Source organism: Oncorhynchus gorbuscha, linkage group LG03 (genome assembly GCF_021184085.1).
Source record: "Oncorhynchus gorbuscha isolate QuinsamMale2020 ecotype Even-year linkage group LG03, OgorEven_v1.0, whole genome shotgun sequence".
In the NCBI taxonomy this organism is placed as follows: Eukaryota; Metazoa; Chordata; class Actinopteri; order Salmoniformes; family Salmonidae; genus Oncorhynchus; species Oncorhynchus gorbuscha.
This window is the reverse complement of record NC_060175.1, coordinates 74,277,950-74,303,608: the sequence shown is the minus strand read 5'-3', so window position 1 is coordinate 74,303,608 and position 25,659 is coordinate 74,277,950. Positions and strand designations below refer to the sequence as shown.

Genomic DNA, 25,659 nt, shown 5'->3' with positions numbered 1-25,659 from the left:
AAGTCTCCGACCACTACCTTGTATCCTTTTCCCTCTCGCTCTCATCCAACACTTCCCACACTGCCCCTACTCGGATGGTATCGCGCCGTCCCAACCTTCGCTCTCTCTCCCCCGCTACTCTCTCCTCTTCCATCCTATCATCTCTTCCCTCTGCTCAAACCTTCTCCAACCTATCTCCTGATTCTGCCTCCTCAACCCTCCTCTCCTCCCTTTCTGCATCCTTTGACTCTCTATGTCCCCTATCTTCCAGGCCGGCTCGGTCCTCCCCTCCCGCTCCGTGGCTTGACGACTCAATGCGAGCTCACAGAACAGGGCTCCGGAAGGCCGAGCGGAAATGGAGGAAAACTCGCCTCCCTGCGGACCTGGCATCCTTTCACTCCCTCCTCTCTACATTTCCTCCTCTGTCTCTGCTGCTAAAGCCACTTTCTACCACTCTAAATTCCAAGCATCTGCCTCTAACCCTAGGAAGCTCTTTGCCACATTCTCCTCCCTCCTGAATCCTCCTCCCCCTCCCCCCCTCCTCCCTCTCTGCAGATGACTTCGTCAACCATTTTGAAAAGAAGATCGACGACATCCGATCCTCGTTTGCTAAGTCAAACAACACCGCTGGTTCTGCTCACACTGCCCTACCCTGTGCTCTGACCTCTTTCTCCCCTCTCTTTCCAGATGAAATCTCGCGTCTTGTGACGGCCGGCCGCCCAACAACCTGCCCGCTCGACCCTATCCCCTCCTCTCTTCTCCAGACCATTTCCGGAGACCTTCTCCCTTACCTCACCTCGCTCATCAACTTATCCCTGACCGCTGGCTACGTCCCTTCCGTCTTCAAGAGAGCGAGAGTTGCACCCCTTCTGAAAAAACCTACACTCGATCCCTCCGATGTCAACAACTACAGACCAGTATCCCTTCTTTCTTTTCTCTCCAAAACTCTTGAACGTGCCGTCCTTGGTCAGCTCTCCCGCTATCTCTCTCAGAATGACCTTCTTGATCCAAATCAGTCAGGTTTCAAGACTAGTCATTCAACTGAGACTGCTCTTCTCTGTATCACGGAGGCGCTCCGCACCGCTAAAGCTAACTCTCTCTCCTCTGCTCTCATCCTTCTAGACCTATCGGCTGCCTTCGATACTGTGAACCATCAGATCCTCCTCTCCACCCTCTCCGAGTTGGGCATCTCCGGCGCGGCCCACGCTTGGATTGCGTCCTACCTGACAGGTCGCTCCTACCAGGTGGCGTGGCGAGAATCTGTCTCCTCACCACGCGCTCTCACCACTGGTGTCCCCCAGGGCTCTGTTCTAGGCCCTCTCCTATTCTCGCTATACACCAAGTCACTTGGCTCTGTCATAACCTCACATGGTCTCTCCTATCATTGCTATGCAGACGACACACAATTAATCTTCTCCTTTCCCCCTTCTGATGACCAGGTGGCGAATCGCATCTCTGCATGTCTGGCAGACATATCAGTGTGGATGACGGATCACCACCTCAAGCTGAACTTCGGCAAGACGGAGCTGCTCTTCCTCCCGGGGAAGGACTGCCCGTTCCATGATCTCGCCATCACGGTTGACAACTCCATTGTGTCCTCCTCCCAGAGCGCTAAGAACCTTGGCGTGATCCTGGACAACAAACTGTCGTTCTCAACTAACATCAAGGCGGTGGCCCGTTCCTGTAGGTTCATGCTCTACAACATCCGCAGAGTACGACCCTGCCTCACACAGGAAGCGGCGCAGGTCCTAATCCAGGCACTTGTCATCTCCCGTCTGGATTACTGCAACTCGCTGTTGGCTGGGCTCCCTGCCTGTGCCATTAAACCCCTACAACTCATCCAGAACGCCGCAGCCCGTCTAGTGTTCAAGCTTCCCAAGTTCTCTCACGTCACCCCGCTCCTCCGCTCTCTCCACTGGCTTCCAGTTGAAGCTCGCATCCGCTACAAGACCATGGTGCTTGCCTACGGAGCTGTGAGGGGAACGGCACCTCAGTACCTCCAGGTTCTGATCAGGCCCTACACCCAAATAAGGGCACTGCGTTCATCCACCTCTGGCCTGCTCGCCTCCCTACCACTGAGGAAGTACAGTTCCCGCTCAGCTCAGTCAAAACTGTTCGCTGCTCTGGCTCCCCAATGGTGGAACAAACTCCCTCACGACGCCAGGACAGCGGAGTCAATCACCACCTTCCGGAGACACCTGAAACCCCACCTCTTTAAGGAATACCTAGGATAGGATAAAGTAATCCTTCTCACCCCCCCTTAAAATATTTAGATGCACTATTGTAAAGTGGTTGTTCCACTGGATGTCATAAGGTGAATGCACCAATTTGTAAGTCGCTCTGGATAAGAGCGTCTGCTAAATGACTTAAATGTAAATGTAAATGTAATGTGTATGTGTGTGTTATGCACATTTGTGTAGCAGTTGAAACATATGCATATGCTGAGCACTTGTTGGCTGCTTTATCTTCACTCCCAAGTATGTTAAGATCATCCGTTCACCTACTGTGCGTCTCACAGACATTTCCAAAAATGTAAATTTGGAATCATTAGACCAAAAGGACAGATTTCCACTGGTCTAAAGTCCATTGCTCATGTTTCTCAGCCCAAGCAAGTTTCTTCTTCTTATTGGTGTCCTTTAGTTGTCACGCCCTGACCTTAGAGAGCCTTTTTATGTCTCTATTTTGGTTTGGTCAGGGTGTGATTTGGGTGGACATTCTATGTTCGGATTTCTATATTTTGGCCAGGTATGGTTCTCAATCAGGGACAGCCGTCTATCATTACTTAGGCAGCCTTTTCCCATCTGTGTTTTGTGGGTAGTGGTTTTCTGTTTTGTGTCTGCACCAGAGAACTGTTTTGTTTTGTTCCACTTTGTTATTTTGTTTGTGTTCAGTTTAAATAAATGATGATGAACACGTACCACGCTGCGCTTTGGTCCTCTTCGTCAGACGAGCGTTACATTAGTAGTGGTTTCTTTATAGCAATTCGACCATGAAGGCCTGATTCGCAAAGTCTCCTCTGAACAGTTGATGTTGAGATGCGTCTATTACTTGAACTTCGTGAATCATTTATTTGGGCTGCAATTTCTGAGGCTGGTAACTCTAAATGAACTTATTATCTGCAGCAGAGGTACCTCTGGGTCTGCCTTTCCTGTGGTGGTCCTCGTGAGAGCCAATTTCATCATAGCGCTTGATGGTTTTTGCAACCGCACTTGTAGAAACTTTCAAAGTTCTTGACATTTTCCAGATTATGACATGAAATGTCAGTCAAAGTAATGGACTGTCGTTTCTCTTTGGTTCTTTGAGCTGTTCTTGCCATAATATGGACTTGGTCTTTTGCCAAATAGGGCTATCTTCTGTATACCACCGCTACCTTGTCACAACACAACCGATGGTCTCAAATGCATTAAAAAGGAGAGAAATTCCACAAATGAACTTTAACAAGGCACACCTGTTAATTGAAATGCATTCCAGGTGACTACCTCAAATCAAATTTTATTCATTTACCTCATGAAGTTGATTGAGAGAATGCTCAGTGTGCAAAGCTGTCATCAAGGCAAAGGGTGGCTATTTTGAAGAATCAAATATATTTTCATTAGTTTAAACACTTTTTTGGTTATTACATGATTCCATATGGTGTTAACTCGTAGTGTTGATGTCTTTACTATTATTCTACAATACAGAGAATAGTAAAAAAAAAAAAAAAAAAAACCAGAATGAGTAGGTGTCCAAACTTTTGACTGGTACTGTAAGTGGAAGGGTTCTGATTCATAATGGTTTAACATCCACAAATAAGAACAGCGTAAGAAATATGTTGAGCAGTGAAAAATAATATATTGACAAAGTCACTCCACTATATGCAAGTACAGTACTACCTTATTATGAGCTAAAGTGTCTCTGAATAAAAATGTATAAAAACAAAAAACGCCTGGATTGCAATGCTTTAACTCAAACACATGCACCAAATAAGAGCATGGCACATTCAGTTGGACCGAATACAGCAGGCAGTGGTTAGTGAGTGTTAGTGAGCAAATGCTTAGCTTTCACAGAGAGTAAGTACAAAACTGTATTCAAATGGCAAGTGTGCGTGTGCATGCGGTGTGCGTTCATTGTGTGTGGTGAATGTGCGTGTCAGCAACGTGTCTGGTTTGCCATAAGAAGACAGATACACAAACTGAGTGGGTTGGGAGAACAAACCCATGTGTTTGTACATATAGACCGATAAACCCAGGCAACAGTTCAAATCTCTCTCCCTCCTTCTCCTAACACAGTCACAACCAATAATGTATATAAACTCCAGATTGCTGATGCTATGAATTGTCTATTGAAAGCAGTGGAAGATGCTGAGGGGAGGACGGCTTCTAATAAGGGCTGAAACGGCGCGAATGGAATGGCACCAAACACATGGACTCCGCTCCAGCCATTAGCATGAGCCCGTTCTCCCCAATTAAAAGGTGCCACCAACCTATGATTGAGAGGGTTTGAAGCCACCGGTCAGCCATATTGGCACCCCCCAGTAACAGCAGTTCTCAATAGGAATGAACAGAATTCTACAGTGTTTTAATTCAATGTTTCAAAGATGATGAAATTAAATATTTTTTTGTTTCAGTAGGGACCGTAACATTAGCATTCTAAAAATATGTATATTTTAAAGAAAATATTGAATATATGTTTTTTAATTTGTATATTTAGCCCACATAATATTACGCTGACCAAAAATATTTTTAAATAACGCAACATACAACAATTTCAAAGATTTTACAGAATTACAGTTCATAAGGAAATCAGTCAATTTAAATCAATTCATAATGCACTAATCTATGGATTTCACATAACTGGGAATACAGATAGGAATCTGTTGATCACTGAAACCTTAAAGTATATATATATATATATATATATATATATATATATATATATATATATATATATATATCTCTATATATATATATATATATATATAGATATATATATATATATACTTTAAGGTTTCAGTGATCAACAGATTCCTATCCGTATTCCCAGTTATGTGAAATCCATAGATATATAGATAGATATATATATAATTTTATATAATTTTTAATGTCAGTATCTGGTGTGACCACCACTTGCCTCGTGCATCGCTGCACATCTCCTTCGCATAGAGTTGATCAGACTGTTGATTGTGGCCTGTGGAATGTTGTCCCACTCCTCAATGGCTGGGCGAAGTTGTTGGATACTGGCGGGAACTGGAGCAGGTTGTCATACACCTCAATCCAGAGCATCCCAAACATAACATGTGTGGTGAATATGAAGGCCATGGAAAAACTTGCACATGTTCAGCTTCTGGAAATTGTGTACAAATCATTGCAATGTGGGGCTGTGCATTATCATGCTGAAACATGAGGAGGTGATGGCGGCAAATGAATGGCACGACAATGTGCCTCAGGATCTCGTCACGTGTGCATTCAAATTGCCATAGATAAAAATGCAATTGTGTTTGTTGTCCGTAGCTTATGCCTGCCCATACTATAACCCCACTGCCACCATGGGGCACTCTGTTCACAACATTGACATCAGCAAACCACTAAGCCCACACGACACCATACACGCTGTCTGTCTGGTACAGTTGAAACAGAGAGCACACTTCAACATGCCATTGAAGATGACATTTACCCACTGAATTCGGTTACAACGTCGAACTGCAGTCAAGACCCTCATGGGGACAACGAGCGTGCAGATGAGTTTCCCTAAGATGGTTTCTGACAGGTTTGCAGAAATTATTTTGTTGTGTAAAAACACAGATTCATCAGCTGTCCGTCCGGGTTGATCATCTCAGACAGTCCCCGCAGGTGACGAAGGCAGATGTGGAGGTCATGGGCTGATGTGTTTACACATGGTCTGTGGTTGTGAGGCCGGTTGGACATTCTGCCAAATTCTCCAAAACGATGTTGGACGCGGCTTATGGTAGAGAAATGAACAATAAATTCTCTGGCAACAGCTCTGGTGGACATTCCTGCAGTCAGCATGTGAATTGCAACCTCCCACAAAACTTAAGACATCTCTCACTCACCCAATGGGCGTAAATCTTGGTCTGTAGTTATATGTAAACTAACCCTTGTTCTCTCATTTGCTGATTTTCAGCAAAAGTTTTCGATAAACCATCCACCAGCTATAAGGCCAGTCATTGGAACTCCTTTCCCACAGTGGAGGGTTGCGATGTCAGCAGCCCCACATAGGGCTACCTGCCATCACATCATCTAGCTCCAAAGATCTTCTCTCAGAGACGAGGCCATTACCCAACCTATTTAATAAAATGTCATGTTACATTATGTCTTTGTTGTTCATTTAGTTAAGCCTGTACTCGATCGAAGTTCGATTAGGCCTAAACCTAACCTGTACTGAGGGGTAATTATTCCATGTACTCCAGTGTAAAGCCTGGCCTATGGGTTCAGGGCCTGTATTCACTAAGTGTCTTAGAGTAGGTGTACAGCTCTAGGATCCATTTTTTCACTTCATACCATGATGAATAAGACAGGGGGGGGGACTTCACCCTAAATCAGCACTCCTACTCGGAGAAGCTTTGTGAATACCTTCCCAGGAGTGCCAATGCAATGCGAGTGTTTCGCTCTCCATGGTGCTGAAAGAATACAGAATGCCCACCATCCTTACAATGCCGGCATACCTCTCTCACACACACACACACACACACACACACACACGACTACCCTGCATTCTCCCACATACTCCAAACAGTCCGGTGAGACAATGAATAGATTAATCTATCTCCCTTACAACTGAAGTCCTTCTATTACTGTCATCTGATACAGCAATGTATTTAATTTACCATCTCAAGAGAGGGCCTGTAAGGATCGTTGTGTTCAATACTGCTCTACTGTAAGTGCTTATCAAGCTAACAGTTACCCTGAAAGGGCTTCCTCTACACTCCCTGTGTAATGATTTGATGTTGGCATCCCTTGAGTGGGAAGTCTGTCTACCTCTTCTACCTAGCGCGCCTTGGGCTCATTGTTCTTTTTCAGTCCTCCCCCTCTCATTCTCTCTATAGCCTTGTGTTCCCAGCCCAGACACTTTATTTGAGTAAGGGACTGGGGAGTTCCCTCTCCCTTGATCATCCATCTCTGACAGAATCACACACATCGGAGTGGGAATCTCAGGCTATACATGGGCGGGTGAATCTTAACTTCCACTTAAGGGGAATTTTCACTTAGTCATGCATACATTTCAAATGGTAGGCTAGAAGTGGAATTTCAACATAAATGGGAGTTAGGGTTAGCCTCTGTAATACCAGCCAAAACCAAGTGTGTGGGGGGGAGGGGCTCATTAGTCTACATGTTCACTGTCCTCATCGATTGGAAAGGCCTGGATAGGTGAAAGTGTAACAGTGTTGCTTCCATCTCTCTCCTCACCCGAACTTTAAATCAGAGACCCTCTGCACACATCAAAAACAATCACCCTCAGTATCGTTACTTAACGCTTCACAAAAGCTGCCGCCCTTGCAGAGCAAGCGAAACAACTACCTCAAGGTTCTCAGAGCGAGTGACGTCAGCGATTGAAACACGACTAGCGTGCACCTCTTAACAAGCTAGCTATTTCACACCGGTTACAAAAGCAATCTCCTACCAAGCCTCCCGTGGGCTTCAATTGTACCATATGGTTTTCACCAAACCAAGATTTGGTTTCGGATTAGAAAATGACTAATGAAATGATTCAAGGGGGAAAAAAACGATAGAAGAATACCAGAGCATGGCATTGGTACGCAACCCCCAAAGTTTGAGAAGTTGATGATTGATGTCGATGAATACGAAAACTATCCAATAGACCTTAGGTAACTTTTAATACGTGTCTATTTACAACAGCTTCACAGTCTATCCCTCAATGTAGGCCAGAAAGCCCAGGAGGGCAATTCTACAGTAGCTCTCTGGCTTTTCGCACAGGCAGAGGTGGTCTCCTCCTCTGTTGTGCAAGGGCCAAAACTATAGTTTTCCTATTTTCTCTCTGCTCTACTGTAGCATGGCCTCCTGACTACACTTAACCTAACTTTCTTTAGTTCACCCAAATGACATATTGGTTTGGCAGTCTATGGACAAGGTGTGACAGCAATCAATGCTTTGGTTTAGTTTCCCCTGCACAGTTTCCACATGTTAATAATGTTTTAGTATTTGTGGCAGAAATCCCATTCAAATCATGAGACCGATATTAGCATTTTTCTAATTGATTGTGAAGCTCAAGTCACTTACAGATGAACATGATGCACAAAATATCCTAATATAAGTCCCATGATTTGAATTGGATTTCTGCCACAAATACTAAAACATTAACATGTGGAAACAGTGCCGGGGAAACTAAACCGAAGCATTGATTGCTGTCACACCCTGTAAGCAGTCTATGGACAAGAAACCCAATGTCTAATTTTGTCATTTGGTTGAACTATTCCTTTAACACATGACATGTGTTTCACTTTGCTCAGGTCCTAGTTCCAAGACAGTCTCACAGGGCTACTGCTGAACTGCCTGGCTGCTTTCCCATTCAGTCTGATTCCGGCTGTGATTTTTTTCGGTATTGCACAAGCTCAGGTAGTCGTGCTAGTTGTCCAACACACACACACACACACACACACACACACACACACACACACACACACACACACACACGTTCCCAAGCACATGTATACGTATACGCATGGACGCACAGACATATTTATGACCACGCGCGCAAACACACACGCCAATGCTTATTCCCTGTCATTTAGCACAGTTCACACACTCAAATGCCTAATCTGCATCCACAACCTACCTCAGGGCATAAGCATAAGGAAAGGGGGATACCTAGGCGGTCGTACAACTAAATGCCTTCAACTGATGTGTCTTCCGCATTTTACCCAAACCATCTGAAATCAGAGAGGTTTGGGGGGGCTGCCTTTTTAATAGACATCCAGTCGTCGGCGCCTGGGGAACAGTGGGTTAACTGCCTTGCTCAGGGGCAGAACGACAGATGTTTACCCTGTCAGCTCAGGGATTCGAGCCAACAACATTTTGGTTACTGGCCCAATGCTCTAACCATGAAGGCTTGTTGTTTCCGTTTCATTTTAATGTGTGGAGAAAGACCGCGATCCCAAAGTGAGCTGTGTTCGACCAGGCATACACTAACCGTGTGTCCCATTTACTTCACTTGCAGTTCTTGTGATTACAATGTCCCAGTACAACATGCAGTAGTGTTACAGTACAAGTTGAAAAGGTAAGAACAGAGTGAGATGGTGTCAGTGTGGACAGTATGATAGTAGCTGCACTTGCGGGGCTCGCACCTCCACCACGACTGCAGCGCAGATGAAAAGCCATGCCACGCAGAGACGCAAGAGATTGAACTTCACCCATTAGTTTGCACAATATAGACTTACGTTTTTTTCTGTGATCGAAGCAACATTATACCAGGCCCTTTTCAATGCAACGAAACAAATCTAAATTTGCAAGACTGAGTTTGGTTTTGTTGTAGTTCGAGCCAGAGCGCAAAGGAGTAGAATTATATTGGCGGTGTAGACCACAAGCGGTCTTTCAATCACGTGCGCGTGAATGCGCTTTTCAGATCAGATGAGATCAGAGCCGCGTGTGTACACATTTGTTGATATTCTTTGCTTGTTAGCGAGTTATTAGCTCAGTTATAGATAAGTATTATGTCAGCAATTGGGAGTTACTGCTTTCTACAAGAGCACAAAACGTGTAGGCTACATTTCAAGCGGTCTTAGAAAAGCAAGTCATGTAAAAAGCTTACGTCTTCCTGATTAAAGGAGGAGCGTTGTATTTTGACAGTCTTGAATATGCAAATAAGCCAAAAAAAAGGGTTGCCTATATTGTCTAATTATCTGTATGTGTAAAAGTATAATTTTGTTTGCGCCCATGGGACCCTCTGCACACATCGACAACAGTCACCCACGAAGCATCTTTACCCATCGCTCCACAAAAGCCGCGGCCCTTGCAGAGCAAGGGGAACTACTACTTCAAGGTCTCAGAGCAAGTAACGTAACCGATTGAAACGCTATTTAGCGCACACCGCTAACTAAGCTAGCCGTTTCACATCCGTTAAATATGGTAGTAATAATAATAAAATGTAAAGTGGTTTCTTGCATCATACAACACAATGTAATTCACAACCTCAGTGTTCACTGTAAACGAGCGCTGGAAGTTGCACAACATTTTCACAACGTTCAAGTTTCTGCTCACAATACCTAAATTTAGCCCAGGGCCCCCCAAAATTAGAGGGAACATAGGTGGTGATAATCATGTGACAGATGCTGTAGATGGTCCTATGGACTTACTCTTAATGACCAAGCTGTGATGAGCTGTACATATGTAGGATCATCAATTTTAGCCACAGCAGGAGAATAATCCTGCAGCAACAGGAAATGTCCATTTAATTACAATCCACATAATTCACATTTTTGTAGGGGTTGATACATGTCATAAAATAAAATCTAGGCTACAATTTCAAAGTGGAAATGACAAACTTCATAGCCTTCTTAAACCTCAAATACATGCATTACAAATGTCCTTATATTGCAGGAAAGTTATCCTGCAACAGGGTGATCAAATGAAGATCCTTCATCTGTACCACAGGCATTGTGACAAACTGAGAAGAGACATCACCAACTGTAAATGTAGATGCTACATTTACAACCAACTGATGAAATGTATGTCCATGGACAAAGTGTACAAGTGGTTGCCCAGGTCGCTCATTAAAAAAAAACATTTAAAACTCCTTCAGGATTGATTTGGTCCCCTGCGGGACGGTTAAGCTAACGTAGGCTAATGTGATTCACATGAGGTTGTACATAAGGTTGTACATAAGAACATTTCCCAGGACATAGACATGTCTGATATGGGCAGAAAGCTTAAATTCTTGTTAATCTAACTGCACTATCCAATTTACAGTAGCTATTACAGTGAAATAATACCATGCTATTGTTTGAGTAGAGTGCACAGTTTTGAACATGAAATGGCACATTTGGGCAGTCTTAATACAACATTTTGAACATAAATGCAATGGTTCATTGGATCAGTCTAAAACTTTGCACATACACTGCTGCCATCTAGTGGCAGATATCTAAATTGCACCTGGGCAGTAATAATACATTATGACATTTCTCTTGCGTTTCAAATATGTATTTTTGTACCATTTAAAAAAAAGATTTTTTTCCTCTGTATTATCTTTTACCAGATCTAATATGTGATATTCCCCTACATTCCTTTCACATTTCCATAAACTTCAAAGGGTTTCCTTTCAAATGGAACCAACAAAATAAATATCCTTGCTTCAGAGCCTGAGCTACAGGCAGTTAGATTTGAATGTCATTTTTGTCAAAAATTGAAAAAATAAAATAAAAAAGGACCCGTTCCTTATGAGGTTTTAACCTGCAAGGGATTCATTTTTGATATTCCTTAGGAGTTCCTCTAGTAAGTCTTTCTCCTCCCTCTATGGAGAATATGAGTGGCTCAAGAGGGAAATTAAGAGATTTTTTGCTGCAACAAACAGGTGGCCTTGACTAGTAACCGGAAGGTTGCAAGTTCAAACCCCCGAGCTGACAAGATACTAATCTGTTGTTCTGCCCCTGAACAGGCAGTTAACCCACTGTTCCTAGGCAGTCATTGAAAATAAGAATTTGTTCTTAACTGACTTGCCGAGTTAAATAAAAGGTCAAATAAAAAAATAAAATGTGATTAAAGGAATATTTCACCCAAAGTCCATCATTGATTAATTGTTTTGTTACCTTGGAAATAGTCTATAGGCGGCCTATGGGCTATCAATCAGTGTGTCAATATATTTTTGTTGTAGATACATCTAAGACACAACATGTAAAGTGTTGGTCCCATGTTTCATGAGCTGAAATAAAATATCCCAGAAATGTTTCACATGCACAAGCTTATTTCTCTCAAAATGTTCTGCCCATTTCTTTTTTTACATACCTGTTAGTGAGCATTTCTCATTTGCCAAGATAATCCATCCAACACATGATCATTACACAGGTGCTGGGGAGAATAAAATGCCCCTCTAAAATGTGCAGTTGTGTCACAACACCACATATGTCTCAAGTTGAGGTAGCATGCAATTGGGGTGCTGACTGCAGGAATGTTCACCAGAGCTGTTGGCAGCACGTCCAACAGGCCTCACAACCACAAACCACATGTATGGCGTCACGTGGGTGAGCGGTTTGCCGATGTCAATGTTGTGAACAGAGTGCCCCATGGTGGCGGTGGGGTTATGGTATGGCAGGCATAAGCTACGGACAACGAACACAATTCCATTTTATTGATGACAATTTGAATGCACAGAGATACCGTGATGAGTTCCTGAGGCTCATTGTCATGCCCTTCATCCACCGCCATCACCTCATGTTTCAGCATGATAATGCACGGCCCCATGTCACAAGGATCAATACAGAAAAGCTAAAAATGTCCCAATTTTTCTATGGCTCCCATACTCACCAGACATGTCATCCATTGAGCATTTTTGGGATGCTCTGGATCAATGTGTATGACAGCCTGTTCCAGCTCCCACCAATATCCAGCAACTTCACACATCAATTGAAGAGTGGGTAAACATTCCACAGACCACAATCAACAGTCTGATCAACTCCATGCGAAGGAGATGTGTCGCGCTGCATGAGGCAAATGGTGGTCCCACCAGATACTGACTGGTTTTCTGATCCAAGCCCCTACCTTTTTCTTAAGGTATTTGTGCCCAACAGTTGCATATCTGTATTCCCAGTCATGTGAAATCCATAGATTAGTGTCTAATTTATTAATATGATCTGTATGTTAAAGTTTATATTTTTGGTCAGTGTATCTACAGCTATCTACCCATCTGCCTGTCCGTCTGTCAGTCTGCATGTCTGCCTGTCCATCTGTCTGTTTGACAACCCACCAAGTCCTCCAGTTAAATGAGTCCCAGGATACCGCCGCTAGATCTAAATGAGGTGGGAAGAGAGTCAGAGAGTGGCCTCCCTCCCACCCTGTAGTGGCCGTGCTCTTTTCAGCAGCCACTTAGCAACACAAGGGATGAGTCATATCCTGCTTCTGGCTCGTCAATTACCCTGACATGGCATGCAGCGAGAGTGTGGGTCACCCAACAGAGCTAGGTGCAGAGGAAGACGGCACAATCAGGGTTACTGAGACACACTGAAGCAGCAGGATAGATAGTTGCCAAAGGGAGAGATGGAATGAATAAGAAAAATGGAGACGTGGGGAGGTGGTAAATAGAGAGAGCGTGGTGTAATGGCAAGTCAATGTGAAACTGAGGGATTCAAATCAAAATGTATTGGTCACGTACAGTCGTGGGCAAAAGTTTTGAGAATGACACAAATATAAATTTTCAAAGTCTGCAGCCTCAGTTTGTATGATGTCAATTTGCATATACTCGAGAATGTTATGAAGAGTGATCAGATGAATTGCAGAGTCCTTCTTTGCCATGCAAATGAACTGAATCTCCAAAAAACATTTCCACTGCATTTCAGCCCTGCCACAAAAGGACCAGCTGACATCATGTCAGTGATTCTCTCGTTAAACACAGGTGCAAGTGTTGACGAGGACAAGGCTGGAGATCACTCTGTCATTATGATTTAGTTCGAATAACAGACTGGAAGCTTCAAAAGGAGGGTGGTGCTTGGAATCATATTTCTTCCTCGGTCAAGCATGGTTACCTGCAAGGAAACCTGTGCAGTCATCATTGCTTTGCACAAAAAGGGCTTCACAGGCAAGGATATTGCTGCCAGTAAGATTGCACCTAAATCAACCCTTTATCGGATAATCAAGAACTTCAAGGAGAGTGGTTCAATTGTTGTGAAGAAGGCTTCAGGGCGCTCAACAAAGTCCAGCAAGCGCCAGGACGTCTCCGAATGTTGATTCAGCTGCGGGATCGGGGCACCACCTGTACAGAGCTTGCTCAGGAATGGCAGCAGGCAGGTGTAAGTGCATCTGCAAGCACAGTGAGGCAAAGACTTTGAGGATGGCCTGGTGTCAAGAAGGGCAGCAAAGAAGCCACTTCTCTCAAAGAAAAACATCAGGGACAGAATGATATTCTGCAAATGGTACAGGGATTGGACTGCTGTAAAGTCATTTTCTCTGATGAATCTCCGTTCCGATTGTTTGGGGCACCCGGAGAAAAAGCTTGTCCGGAGAAGACAAGGTGAGCGCTACCATCAGTCCTGTGTCATGCCAACAGTAAAGCATCATGAGGCCATTCATGTGTGGGGTTGCTTCTCAGCCAAGGGAGTGGGCTCACTCACAATTTTGCCTGAGAACACAGCCATGAATAAAGAATGGTACCAACACATTCTCAGAGAGCAACTTCTCCCAACCATCCAGGAACAGTTTGGTGACGAACAATGCCTTTTCCAGCATGATGGAGCACCTTGCCAGAAGGCAAAAGTGATAAATAAGTGGCTTGGTGAACAAAACATTAATATTTTGGCCAGGAAACTCCCCAGACCTTAATCCCATTGAGAACTTGTGGTCAATCCTCAAGAGGTGGGTGGACAAACAAAACCCCACAAATTCTGACAAATTCCAAGCATTGATTATGCAAGAATGGGCTGCCATCAGTCAGGATGTGGCCCAAAAGTTAATTGACAGCATGTCAGGGTGGATTGCAGAGGTCTTGAAAAAGAAGGGTCAACCCTGCAAATATTGACTCTTTGCATCAACTTCATGTACTTGTCAATAAAAGCCTTTGACACTTATGAAATGCTTGTAATTATACTTCATAGTAACTTTTGACAAAAACATCTGACAAAAATATCTATATTCATATTTGTGTCATTCTCAAAACTTTTGGCCACAACTGTACACAGATTTGCAGATGTATTTTGCAGGTGCAGCGAAATATTTGTGTTTGTAGCAGTGCAGTAATACCTAGCAGTAATACCTAGCAAAAAGTAATACAAAAAAATATACAAAACTACTGAGGTGTGAATATCTGCTTAAATAGATGTTGCGTTTATATTTTTGCTTAGTAGCATGTAGGTCACTTTCACAAAAATTGTCCAATTGAGAGAGCAGTGAAGCAAACCATTTGGTTTCATTCAACTTACATTTATAATAGGCTACCACATTTCAGACATATTTTGAACACAAAACATGCTAAACATGCTGTGGAAACGTGTGAACGAGCAGAATTAAGCTACAATCTGACAGTATTTCAAGTGTCACAGATAAGTGGAGTTATCCACAAATGCCTATTCGTCTTAATGCCCGGTTTCTCTTTACAATTGCACTTGAAAGCAAACATTTTGTTTAAAACAGATTAAGACATAAGTGCAAGGCTGCTAGCGTTGCTGTAACTTTCAGTCCATAGACTGCATGACTTGTCCATAGACTGCATGACTTGACTGACAGCACTAAGGACAAACAGGACTACTTCTAGTTCCGTGCTCCTGACTACAGGGCCAGGCTGGTGTCAGGACTTCTTTCCTACTGGGAGACATTTTCTCACTGCTGCCGTCCTGTCTTTTCCAGTAAGGACTTCACCATGGGCCTCAGATCAGAGGTATTTTCCTATTGCCTCTTAATACTGGCATTTGCTTTTCCGCAAATAGAACTTCGGACTAGTATCAATAGTACTAGTATCAAGCATCTCAGAGTAGAAGTGCCGATTTAGGTTCAGTTTTTCCTTTTAGATCACAAAAAAATAAGATTACATGGACAGGTGGGGGACCTGATCTTAGATCAGCAGTCCTACTCTGAGACGTTATACATACGGCCCCTTATCTCCTTTATTTGGTGCCCTGGTTCTTAGGAGCAGGACGCAGAGAAAAGATGCATGAAGTGGGAACTTAGTCAGGTGGGGGGGAAGAGGAGGCAGACAGGCAGCTTTTTGAACAGTATACCTGGGTCGTATTCATTAGGGCACACTGTACCAAAATGTTGAGCAACAGAAACCGAAAGTGTGTTTCTTATTGGATGACTTCAGAAAGTAAATCCCAGTTTTCTACCTTTTAGTGAATATGACCCTGTTCTGTCCATTTAAAGGAATAAAGAATGAGAGCCTTCTAAGATTAAATAAATCTCTCCTTGAGTTATTTTGAGGGCTTCAACATATTTTATCATGAAATAGTCCGCTATTGGAGATTTGTCCTGTATGGGTAGGCCTTTTTTGGATTCCTGTCTTTGTTGTTGAGCACCACTCTTACTTTCCTTTGTTGAATTAAGTGCTGAGGCCTACCTGAACTTGCTGATCAATGAGCGTTTGAGCAGATTCTGAAGGGTTTAAATGGTGAGGTGTGTGTGTGTGAATGAGTGAAAGGTTTTATGGTATCACTTTATTTGGATAGTCCACAGAGGGTTTATTGAACGTTTTTAGATGTTCAACTAACTACTAGTCTGTAGAGTCTTGCATACTGTCAAACTAATAGTGTGGGGGCAAATTATTTTAGGCTTCTGATAAACTTCTCGTCATCATTCAGAGAGTGAATGGGACGGTAATGATGTGTGAGCATGACTCAAACCTTTTACATCAGTAATCAAATTGTTTTTCTTCATAATAAAAGCACGCTTGGTTAACTGAGAAAGTATGCAAAAGAATCCGAGTCAGAAAATCGCAGTTTAAAATATCAGATTATAATAATATATGCCAGTGAGAGGATACTTTTAGCCAAAGCAATTTACAATCATGCATATATTCATTTTAAGTATGGGGGTCCTAGGAAGTAAACACAAAGTGCCATGCTCTACCAACTGAGCTACAGAGGATCTACATGGAGGAAGCGTATTTGAGGCATTATCCAGAGTGCTTTGCAACTGCCAAGAGTTATCTGAAAAGAGAAAGTCCTGATACTCCACCTCGTCTCAAGCACCTTTTTAGAGTAACTGCCCCTCTTGACTCAGAATTGGGGAGTTATCAGCAGTACTTACACTACATGACCAGAAGTATGTGGACACCTGCTCGTCGAACATCTCATTTCAAAATCATGGGCATTAATATGAAGTTGGTCCCCCCTTTCCTGCTATTACAGCCTCCACTTGTTGGAACATTGTTGCAGGCACTTGCTTCCATTCAGAAACAAGAGCATTAGTGAGGTCAGGAACTGATGTTAGGGGATTAGGCCTGGCTCGCAGTCGGCGTTCCAATTCATCCCAAAGGTGTTCGATGGGGTTGAGGTCAGTGCTCCATGTAGGCCAGTCAAGTTCTTCCACACCGATCTCAACAAACTATTTCTGTATGGACCTTGCTTTGTGCACATGGGCATTGTCATGCTGAAACAGGAAAGGGCCTTCCCCAAACTGTTGCCACAAAGTTGGAAGCACAGAATTGTCTATAATCTCATTGTATGCGTATTGTTAAGATTTCCCTTCACTGGAACTAAGGGACCTAGCCCGAACCATAAAGAACAGCCCCAGACCATTATTCCTCCTCCAAACTTTACAGTTGGCACTATGCAGTTGGGCAGGTAGTGTTCTCCTGGCATCCGCCCAACCAAGATTAGTCCGTCGGACTACCAGATGGTGAAGCGTGATTCATCACTTCAAAGAACAAATTTCTACTGCTCCAGAGTTCAATAGCGGCAAACCTTACACCACTAAAACCAACACTTGGCATTGCGTATGGTGATCTTAGGTTTGTGTGCAGCTGCTCGGCCATTGAAACCCATTTCATGAAGCTCCCGCCGAACAGTTCTTGTTGATGTTGCTTCCAGAGACAGTTTGGAACTCGGTAGTAAGTTTTGCAACAGAGGACATATTTTCCGTACTACATGCGTCAGCACTTGGCTCTCCCATTCTGTGAGCTTGTGTGGCCTACCATTTCACGGCTGAGCTGTTGTTGCTATTAGACGTTTTCACTTCACAATAACAGCACTTTACAGTTGACTAGGGCAGCTTAATCGGGGCAAAAATTTGATGAACTGACTTGTTGGAAAGGTGGCATCCTATGAAGGTGCCACATTGAAAGTCACTGAGCTCTTCAGTAAGGCCATTCTTCTGCCAATGTTTGTCTATGGAGATTGTAAGGCTGTGTTCTTGATTTTATACACCTGTCAAGGTGTGGCTGAAAGGGCTTACAGCCTTGAGTCTTCTTGGGTGTGACACTACAAGCTTGGCACACAAGTATTTGGGGAGTTTCTCCCATTCTTCTCTTCAGATCCTCTCAAGCTCTGCCAGATTGGATGGGGAGCGTTGCAGCACAGCTATTTTCAGGTCTCTCCAGCAGGCAATCTGGAGCAGGTTTTCATCAGGGATCTCTGTACTTTGCTCTGTTCATCTTTCCATGATCCTGACTAGTCTCCCAGTCCCTGCTACTGAAAAACATCCCCACACCATGATGCTGCCACTACCATGATTCACCTTAGGGATGGTGCCAGGTTTCCTCCAGACGTGACGCTTAGCATTCAGGCCAAAGAGTTTAATCTCGGTTTCAGACCAGAGAATTTTATTTCTCATGGTCTGAGAGTCTTATAGGTGCCTTTTGGCAAACTCCAAGAGAGCTTTCATGTGCCTTTTACTGAGGAGTGGCTTCCACCTGGCCACACTACTATAAAGGCCTGATTGGTGGTGTGCTGCAGAGATGGTTGTCCTTTTGGAAGGTTCTCCCATCTTCACAGAGGAATTCTGGAGCTCTGTCATAGTGACCATTGGGTTCTTGGCCACCTCCCTGACCAAGGCCCTTCTCCCCTGACTGCTCAGTTTGGTTGGGCAGCCAGCTTTAGTAAGAGTCTTGGTGGTTCCAAACTTCTTCTATTTAAGGATGATGGAAGCCACTGTGTTCTTGGGGACCTTCAATGCTGCAGACATTTTTTTGGTACTCTTCCCTAGATCTGTGCCTCTACACAATCATGTCTCTGAGCTCTACGGACAATTCCTTCGACCATTGATTTTTGCTCTGACATGCACTGTCAACTGTGGGACCTTACATAGACAGGTGTGTGTCTTTCCAAATCAAGTCCAATCAATTGAATTTAGCACAGGTGTACATCAAGGATGCACGTGAGCTCAATATCGAGTCCCATAACAAAGAGTCTGAATACATATGTAAATAAAAGGTACGTTTTTTAATTTGTAATACATTTGCTAAATGTTCTAAAAACCTTTTCTATCACTTTGTCATTATGGGGTATTGTGTGTAGATTGATGAGGAAAATATTGTATTTAAATACATTTGGTAATAAGGCTGTAACATAAGAAATGTAGAAAAATGCAAAGGGTCTGTCTGAATACTTTCCGAATGTCCTGCATAGTGTAGCTAGTTGACGAAGGCCCAGAAAGATCATGAAGGACTCCAGTCACAACTAATGTTGAAAACTTAGCGTTACTAGTGAGATTCCAGTAACCAATAATATTTGTTGTGATATGTTTAAGTTGACAGCTATTACTTCAATCTTCTGGGCCTTCCTCAGCTAGCTACGCTATACAGTGCATTCTATAGGAAGGATATATGGCCAATAAGTCGATTGTACTACTGATGCATTTAATTCATTTTGAGCTCATTGTACAAATTTCAGCATTTCAATATTTACTTAAGGTGATTCATTTTTTGTAAGTATTTTTATTTACAAAATACAAGCCGCCATTATTTTACTAAATTATTCAGTTGTGCGTTTAATTTCTCCCTACTGCTCCAGTTGTGAACCAAACTGCTCCAATAAAGTTTAAGCTTAAAGATACAGTAGCCCTTCGTGTTAAGCAATTGTTACATAAAGTGGAAAGCTTGCCAGGAGGAACATCAAGAATGGGTTTCCAACAATATACACCAGTTGGGGCCAACATGCTGAAAAAGAGCTAGAACGGAACGTGACGAGCTACCGCCATTCCATAGAAGAAAAACAAACTAAGATTCAAATTGTTGCGAAGTTGTATAAAACTGAACTAAAAAGAGAACTGGATATTAACACTCACTTATCTATATGAATGTGCTGTGAAGGGATTGAGGGAAAGATTGACGCTAGAATTTGGTATGGAGAACGAGCTGCTAGCGATTAGGCTACCTAAGCTATTGCTAGCATTTTGTGCGTGCTCATACTGAACCAAGCATACGCACAAGCCGTTAACATTTAGGCTAGCTCAGCTATCAATCAATTTGAATAGCAAATGTTAGTGATCATGCATGGCAAACTATTTTAGTTTTCAGACTTTTATCAAATGTGATTAGCTAGTATCATAATCCATTTTGATACACTTATGTTTTAGATTACTTTATAAGAAATTACATGTAGGTGTAAGCACTAGTACTTTTCATTTGCCCGGGCTTGTCTATTGTTCAGTCCACGTGAGCCTAGTGCTGTAGTTAAAGTGTAAAGCATTATGACTAAGTTTTATTTTCTTAGTCCTGTAAGAGATTAAAGCTAAGCACTATATTAATGGTTATATGAAAGGTACTGATATATATATATATATTAGTGTGATCCTGTTTGTAAAACAGGTCAGGTTTTTTGAGTATGGATTAATTTCCACCAAGGATGGCGAGCTGCCCGAACCCAGGACATCAATAATATTTGCATGCAAAGATGTATTTTCCTTGGAGAACACTGAATTTGCACTGCCATACTAAGGTGTGGTAGAATTTTTCTTGACAGACATCATTGCATCATACATTGCAGTGGGGTTGTTATAAGCACCTTAGTGTTTATTGATAGGCATAGTCACTCACATCTGATTCCATGTCATAGTGGTTTATAAGTCGGTATTGTGAATTGGGTTGTGTTTTTCTGAAGAGTCATGTTTATTGTATTGCTACAGAACATTGAAATCTGAGAGACCCTCAGATTAAGATAGAGTTGGGTGCACCCTAGTAAACTATAGGCAGGATATATGGCCAATATAAGTCGATTGTACTACTGATGTATCACATTCATTTTGAGCTCAATGTACAAATTTCACTATTTACTAAAGGTGATTCATTTTTTGTAAGTATTTTTATTTCCAAAATACAAGCCAGAATTATTTTCCTAAATTATTCAGTAGTGCGGTTCATTTCTCCCTACTGCTCCAGTAGTGAACCAAACTGGTCCAATAGAGTTTAAGCTTAAACATACAGTAGCCCATAGTGTTATCAATTGTTACATAAGCATTTCAATGCACCTTTTAAACCTGCTGTAAACTGTGTACATGACAAATACAATTTTATTGTATTTGAGCTTCACCTTACACCAATCAAGTCCTTCCAGATCTGAGTGTACTAGGACTTAATTACAGTGTAGGGGATGTAGGTAGGGATCCATTCTCGACTGGAGCACTGAACGCACCACCTGAGCTTTTGTTCATCCTTACCCCCTACACGGTATTCTCCTAGGGTGCAAAGCATCCCATGCTTCGTTACCTCAATGGTCAGATTGCTAAGAGACTACAGTAAGTGAGACTTTCCACTAAAGTGACTTGGTATTAGCAGGAGTGGGTAAAAGACTTGTGCCTGAACAAACTGATTGAACGAACGGTAGGGGCTTTAGGGAACCATTACCATGTCAACCATGCATGGTATTACATATACATTCTAAGTGGCGTATTTAAGACCCTGTAGTGTTTTCCACAAATGTCTTTAGACTGGGTGCAAAACCCTTCAAAGTAACATCCTGGCCTGGCACCAACATCTCAGGCTGTAAGTATTTGTTTAAACCCGTTCATATCACCCATTGTGCTTAAAATAAAATAAAAAGCCCTTAAAATAACACAAATGTAGTGGTACAGTGCATTGCCTCAGCAAGGATGAAGGGTCAAATTGCCTTGAACGTTCTACAGCTAATGCGGTGTCTTTGTCCTCGTGTTTTGTCTTCTCTCTATGGCGTTAACGAAGTGGATGAAGACAGTGTCAGTCTCTGCAGCTGCAAAGGCCACTGCGTAAAAGGCTTAGTAATCCTTTGGCAAAGACTGCGGGCCGAGAGTTCTGCGACGCTTACATAGTGACGATAAACTGAGGACGGACCGTGTGTACTTTTGGTCACCAGCCGCTGCTACTGTTCTCTTGAATGAACTGCATTGACAGTATGCGCCATTAGCTGTGCCCTGGGAATGGCCGTTATTTTGTTTTACAATTAGATTAGCCATAAGTGGAGCAGTTTCATAAAAAACTGTGCTGTATAAGGTTGATGAATGAACATGGTAGAGACAGTTGTAAATGTGCAACAAGAAACAAGGATCTAAACAGATAGCTGGTTGAAATATGAATAGACTACAGTGGTTTTGTGAATCATGCATACCTGACCATCATGCTTATGGTGTGTGTGTGTGTGTGTGTGTGAGACCAGTAAATGGTGAAGAAGAACCCACTCAATCCATAAATATGCCATAAACATACTGTCTTCATCAACAGACACGAGCTGGCACCAACACTAAACTGTCCAATAAAATATTTTATGCAACTGTGTTAAAAATAGGCCCATCATCATAACAAAATGCCATTAGGCCTGTTGCCGTTGTCTAAAAGCACTTGAGAATAAAAACGCTTGGTTGATAAACATTGTAGAGAATGAGGGCATGTCTGTTTATGATGGGAAAGTGATTAAACAGCCATAGAGGTGAAAACAGCTGAGAGGTAGGTTAACTGAAAGGGGAATAGTCTAATGATTACTCAAGGTGCCCCGTGCACGCCTGCATGGTCCACGCCACAGTGAATCAATGTTCTATAGGACTGCACAGATGTATAGGATCAAAGACTTCCACATCATGTGGAACGCAGGGTCATTGATCATAGGACTGTTTGATCTGCTCAGCATGGGAACCAATTGATGCTGTCAAACGCAATGGCTGAGTTGGGATGGGCAAGGGTCCATGGAATGAGCGTCCAATATAGGCTACGATCCGAAACCCAGGCTTATGCTGAAGGAAATTGTTCAAATAATCATAATACATACACTATATATACACAAAATTATGTGGACACCCCTTCAAATTAGTGAATTTGGCTATTTCAGCCACACCCATTGCTGACAGGTGTACAAAATCGAGCACACAGACAGGCAATCTCCATAGACAAACATTGGCAGTAGAATGGCCTTACTGAGGAGCTCGGTGACTTTCAACGTGGCACCGTCATAGGATGCCACGTTTCCAACAAGTTGGTTAGTCAAATTTCTCCCCTGCAAGAGCAGCCCCGGTCAACTGTAAGTTCTGTTATTGTGAAGTTGAAACATCTAGGAGCAACAACAGCTCAGCCTCGAAGTGGTAGGTCACACAAGCTCACAGAACGGGAGCACCGAGTGCTGAAGTGTGTAGCGCATAAAAATCGTCTGTCCTCGGTTGCAACACTCGCTGCCGAGTTCCAAACTGCCTTTGGAAGCAATGTCTGCACCAGAACCTGTTCGTCAGGAGCTTAATGAAATGGATTTCAATGGCCGATCAACCGCACACAAGCCTAAAATCACCATGCGCAATGCCAAGTGTTGGTTGAACTGATGTACAGCACGCCGCCTTTGGACTCTGGAGCAGTGGAAACATGTTCTCTGGAGTGATGAATCACACTTCACCATCTGGCAGTTCGATGGACTAATCTGGGTTTGGCGGATGCCAAGAGAACGCTACCTGCCTGAATGCATAGTGCCAGCTGTAAAGTTTGGTGGAAGAGGAATACTGTTCTGGGGCTGTTCTTCATGGTTCGGGCCCCTTAGTTCCAGTGAAGGGAAATCTTAACGCTACAGCATACAATGACATTCTAGACAATTCTGTGCTTCCAACTTTGTGGTAACAGTTTGGGGGAGGCCCTTTACTGTTTCAGTATGACAACGCCCCTGTGCACAAAGCAAGGTCCATATAGAAATAGTTTGTTGAGATCAGTGTGGAAGAACTTGACTGGCCTGCACAGAGCCCTGACCTCAACCCCATCAAACACCTTTGGGATGAATTGAAACGCCGACTGCGAGCCAGGCCCAACATCAGTCCCCAACATCACTAATGCGCTTGTGGCTGAATGGAAGCAAGTCCCTGCAGCAATGTTCCAACAGCTAGTGGAAAGCTTTCCCCAGAAAAGTGGAGGCTGTTATAGCAGCAAAGGGTGGACCAATTCCATATTAAAATGTCTGCCTGCTGGGTAAAGCATTGTTTAATCAACCGTGTTTCCACATCATTTCAACCAAACAGAATGTATGTGTTGGTTGAATCAACTTGGAAAACGGATCGGATTTGCAAAAAGTCATCAATAAGGGAATTTGAACCCAAATCTAACATAAATCCAATGACTGGGTCACATGTTTGGTTGATTTCACGTTAGTTGACAACTCAACCAAATGTAAATAAAAACTAGACGTTGAACTAACATCTGTGCACAGTGGGAGTGTCTGTGCGCTCAATGTAACGAATCAAAATATAACCTAGCGACGAAAAAAGCGTCTAGACATTTCGCCTAAAATGATTGACCACACCACAAGCGCTTTCTTCTTCACTGTAGGCTGTGTCATCTTCGCGTCCAATCTTATTAGGCCAATAAATACATTTAGCAATACATTAAATTATGATCTAAATATTATGGGTTTGTGTAAAATAGGCTTTGCAGTATAGTATAGGCTAGCCTACAGTTAATTTCTAATCAGCACATTTACTGCAAAACCAGTTGGGCTATGCGCGTATATGGCTCCAAACATTACGCACAAATAGCGTATTTTGGGAGAGTATCCATTCATTTTAAATAGTACTGGATGAAAATGGCAAACGCGTCAGGATATTTATCTCAATTCTCAGAGAATCACTTTTATGAAATGTTTTGCTGTCAAATGGAAGCATGGAGTGCTTATTATTCCGATGTGGTCCTCATATCCCATTTAGCAATACCAAAGCGATTAGATTTATAATAAAACTCCAATATTATAGCCTATAGAATATCCTGACAACAAAATATGTAGGCCTATCTTACCTGTGTTGTGCACTAGATCGATGCTGGATTCGGTGAGGAGGTTTGGGTCACTTTGAGATTTGCCTCGTTGCAAATGACAGCCGTCTATTCCATTTCCATCGGATGTAGCCATAGGGATAGAGCACAGGAATTCTGAATAAAATATTGAAAACCCTACCAGAGGCAGGCAACTTCAGAAGTAAACAGCAGTAGTGCAGATATAATTCGTTATGACAACAGCGGCTTTGAGCATCTAATGGGGGGCCATGGGTGCTGAGCAGAAATTCCTAGTATGTTGGAGCGCGTGTGGACGTGGGAGCGGTGATACGGATGTGCCCATCTATATTCCTGCGTTCATAACCAAGTGGGAATGTGGTAAATATCAGTTGGATGGATTAAAGTGTTTTGCTCGCAACATCGGCTGCGTTTATACGCTGGTTTATACAGACAGACCCATTTTTATATTTTCCCCCACTAATTGGTCTTTTGACCAATCACATCAGGTCTTTACTCAGCTCTGATTGGCCAAAAGACCAATTAGTGAGAAACAAATATCAAAATTAGGCTTCCTGTGTGAATGCAGCCATTGTAGCCAGCAACACACATTTAGGCCTACATACAACATCTGGATTTATTAATGTGCTTTCTGTCACCACATCAATGTCAACAAAGCATTCATGATTTCTGAAGCTGGTTTGGCCAATTCGAATGATTCTAATATCCACATACTATGAGCATGGATGGTGATGAGGGTGAATAGAGCAGAACATCAAGATGTGGTTAATTGGTTCATAGAAGACATCTCAGGACTACAAAGAGTTTGAAAATGTTTTTAAAAATTGTAAATACTGCAATTTATCCTAATATTTCAATGTAATTATGAATGGCATTGAA

At 42.8% G+C, this 25,659-nt stretch overlaps 1 protein-coding gene across 1 annotated transcript in view; it reads right to left on the bottom strand.

The window, feature by feature from the left end:
• LOC124021827 (phosphatase and actin regulator 3-like) overlaps window positions 1–25,204 on the bottom strand; it is a 61,431-nt gene extending 36,227 nt beyond the window's left edge. Inside the window, exon 1 of the mRNA XM_046336966.1 lies at window positions 24,787–25,204. Coding sequence (XP_046192922.1) covers window positions 24,787–24,898 — 112 coding nt within the window. The 5' untranslated portion in view covers window positions 24,899–25,204. The remainder of the gene's footprint in view (window positions 1–24,786) is intronic.
• Between the last annotated feature and the right edge of the window lie 455 nt (window positions 25,205–25,659).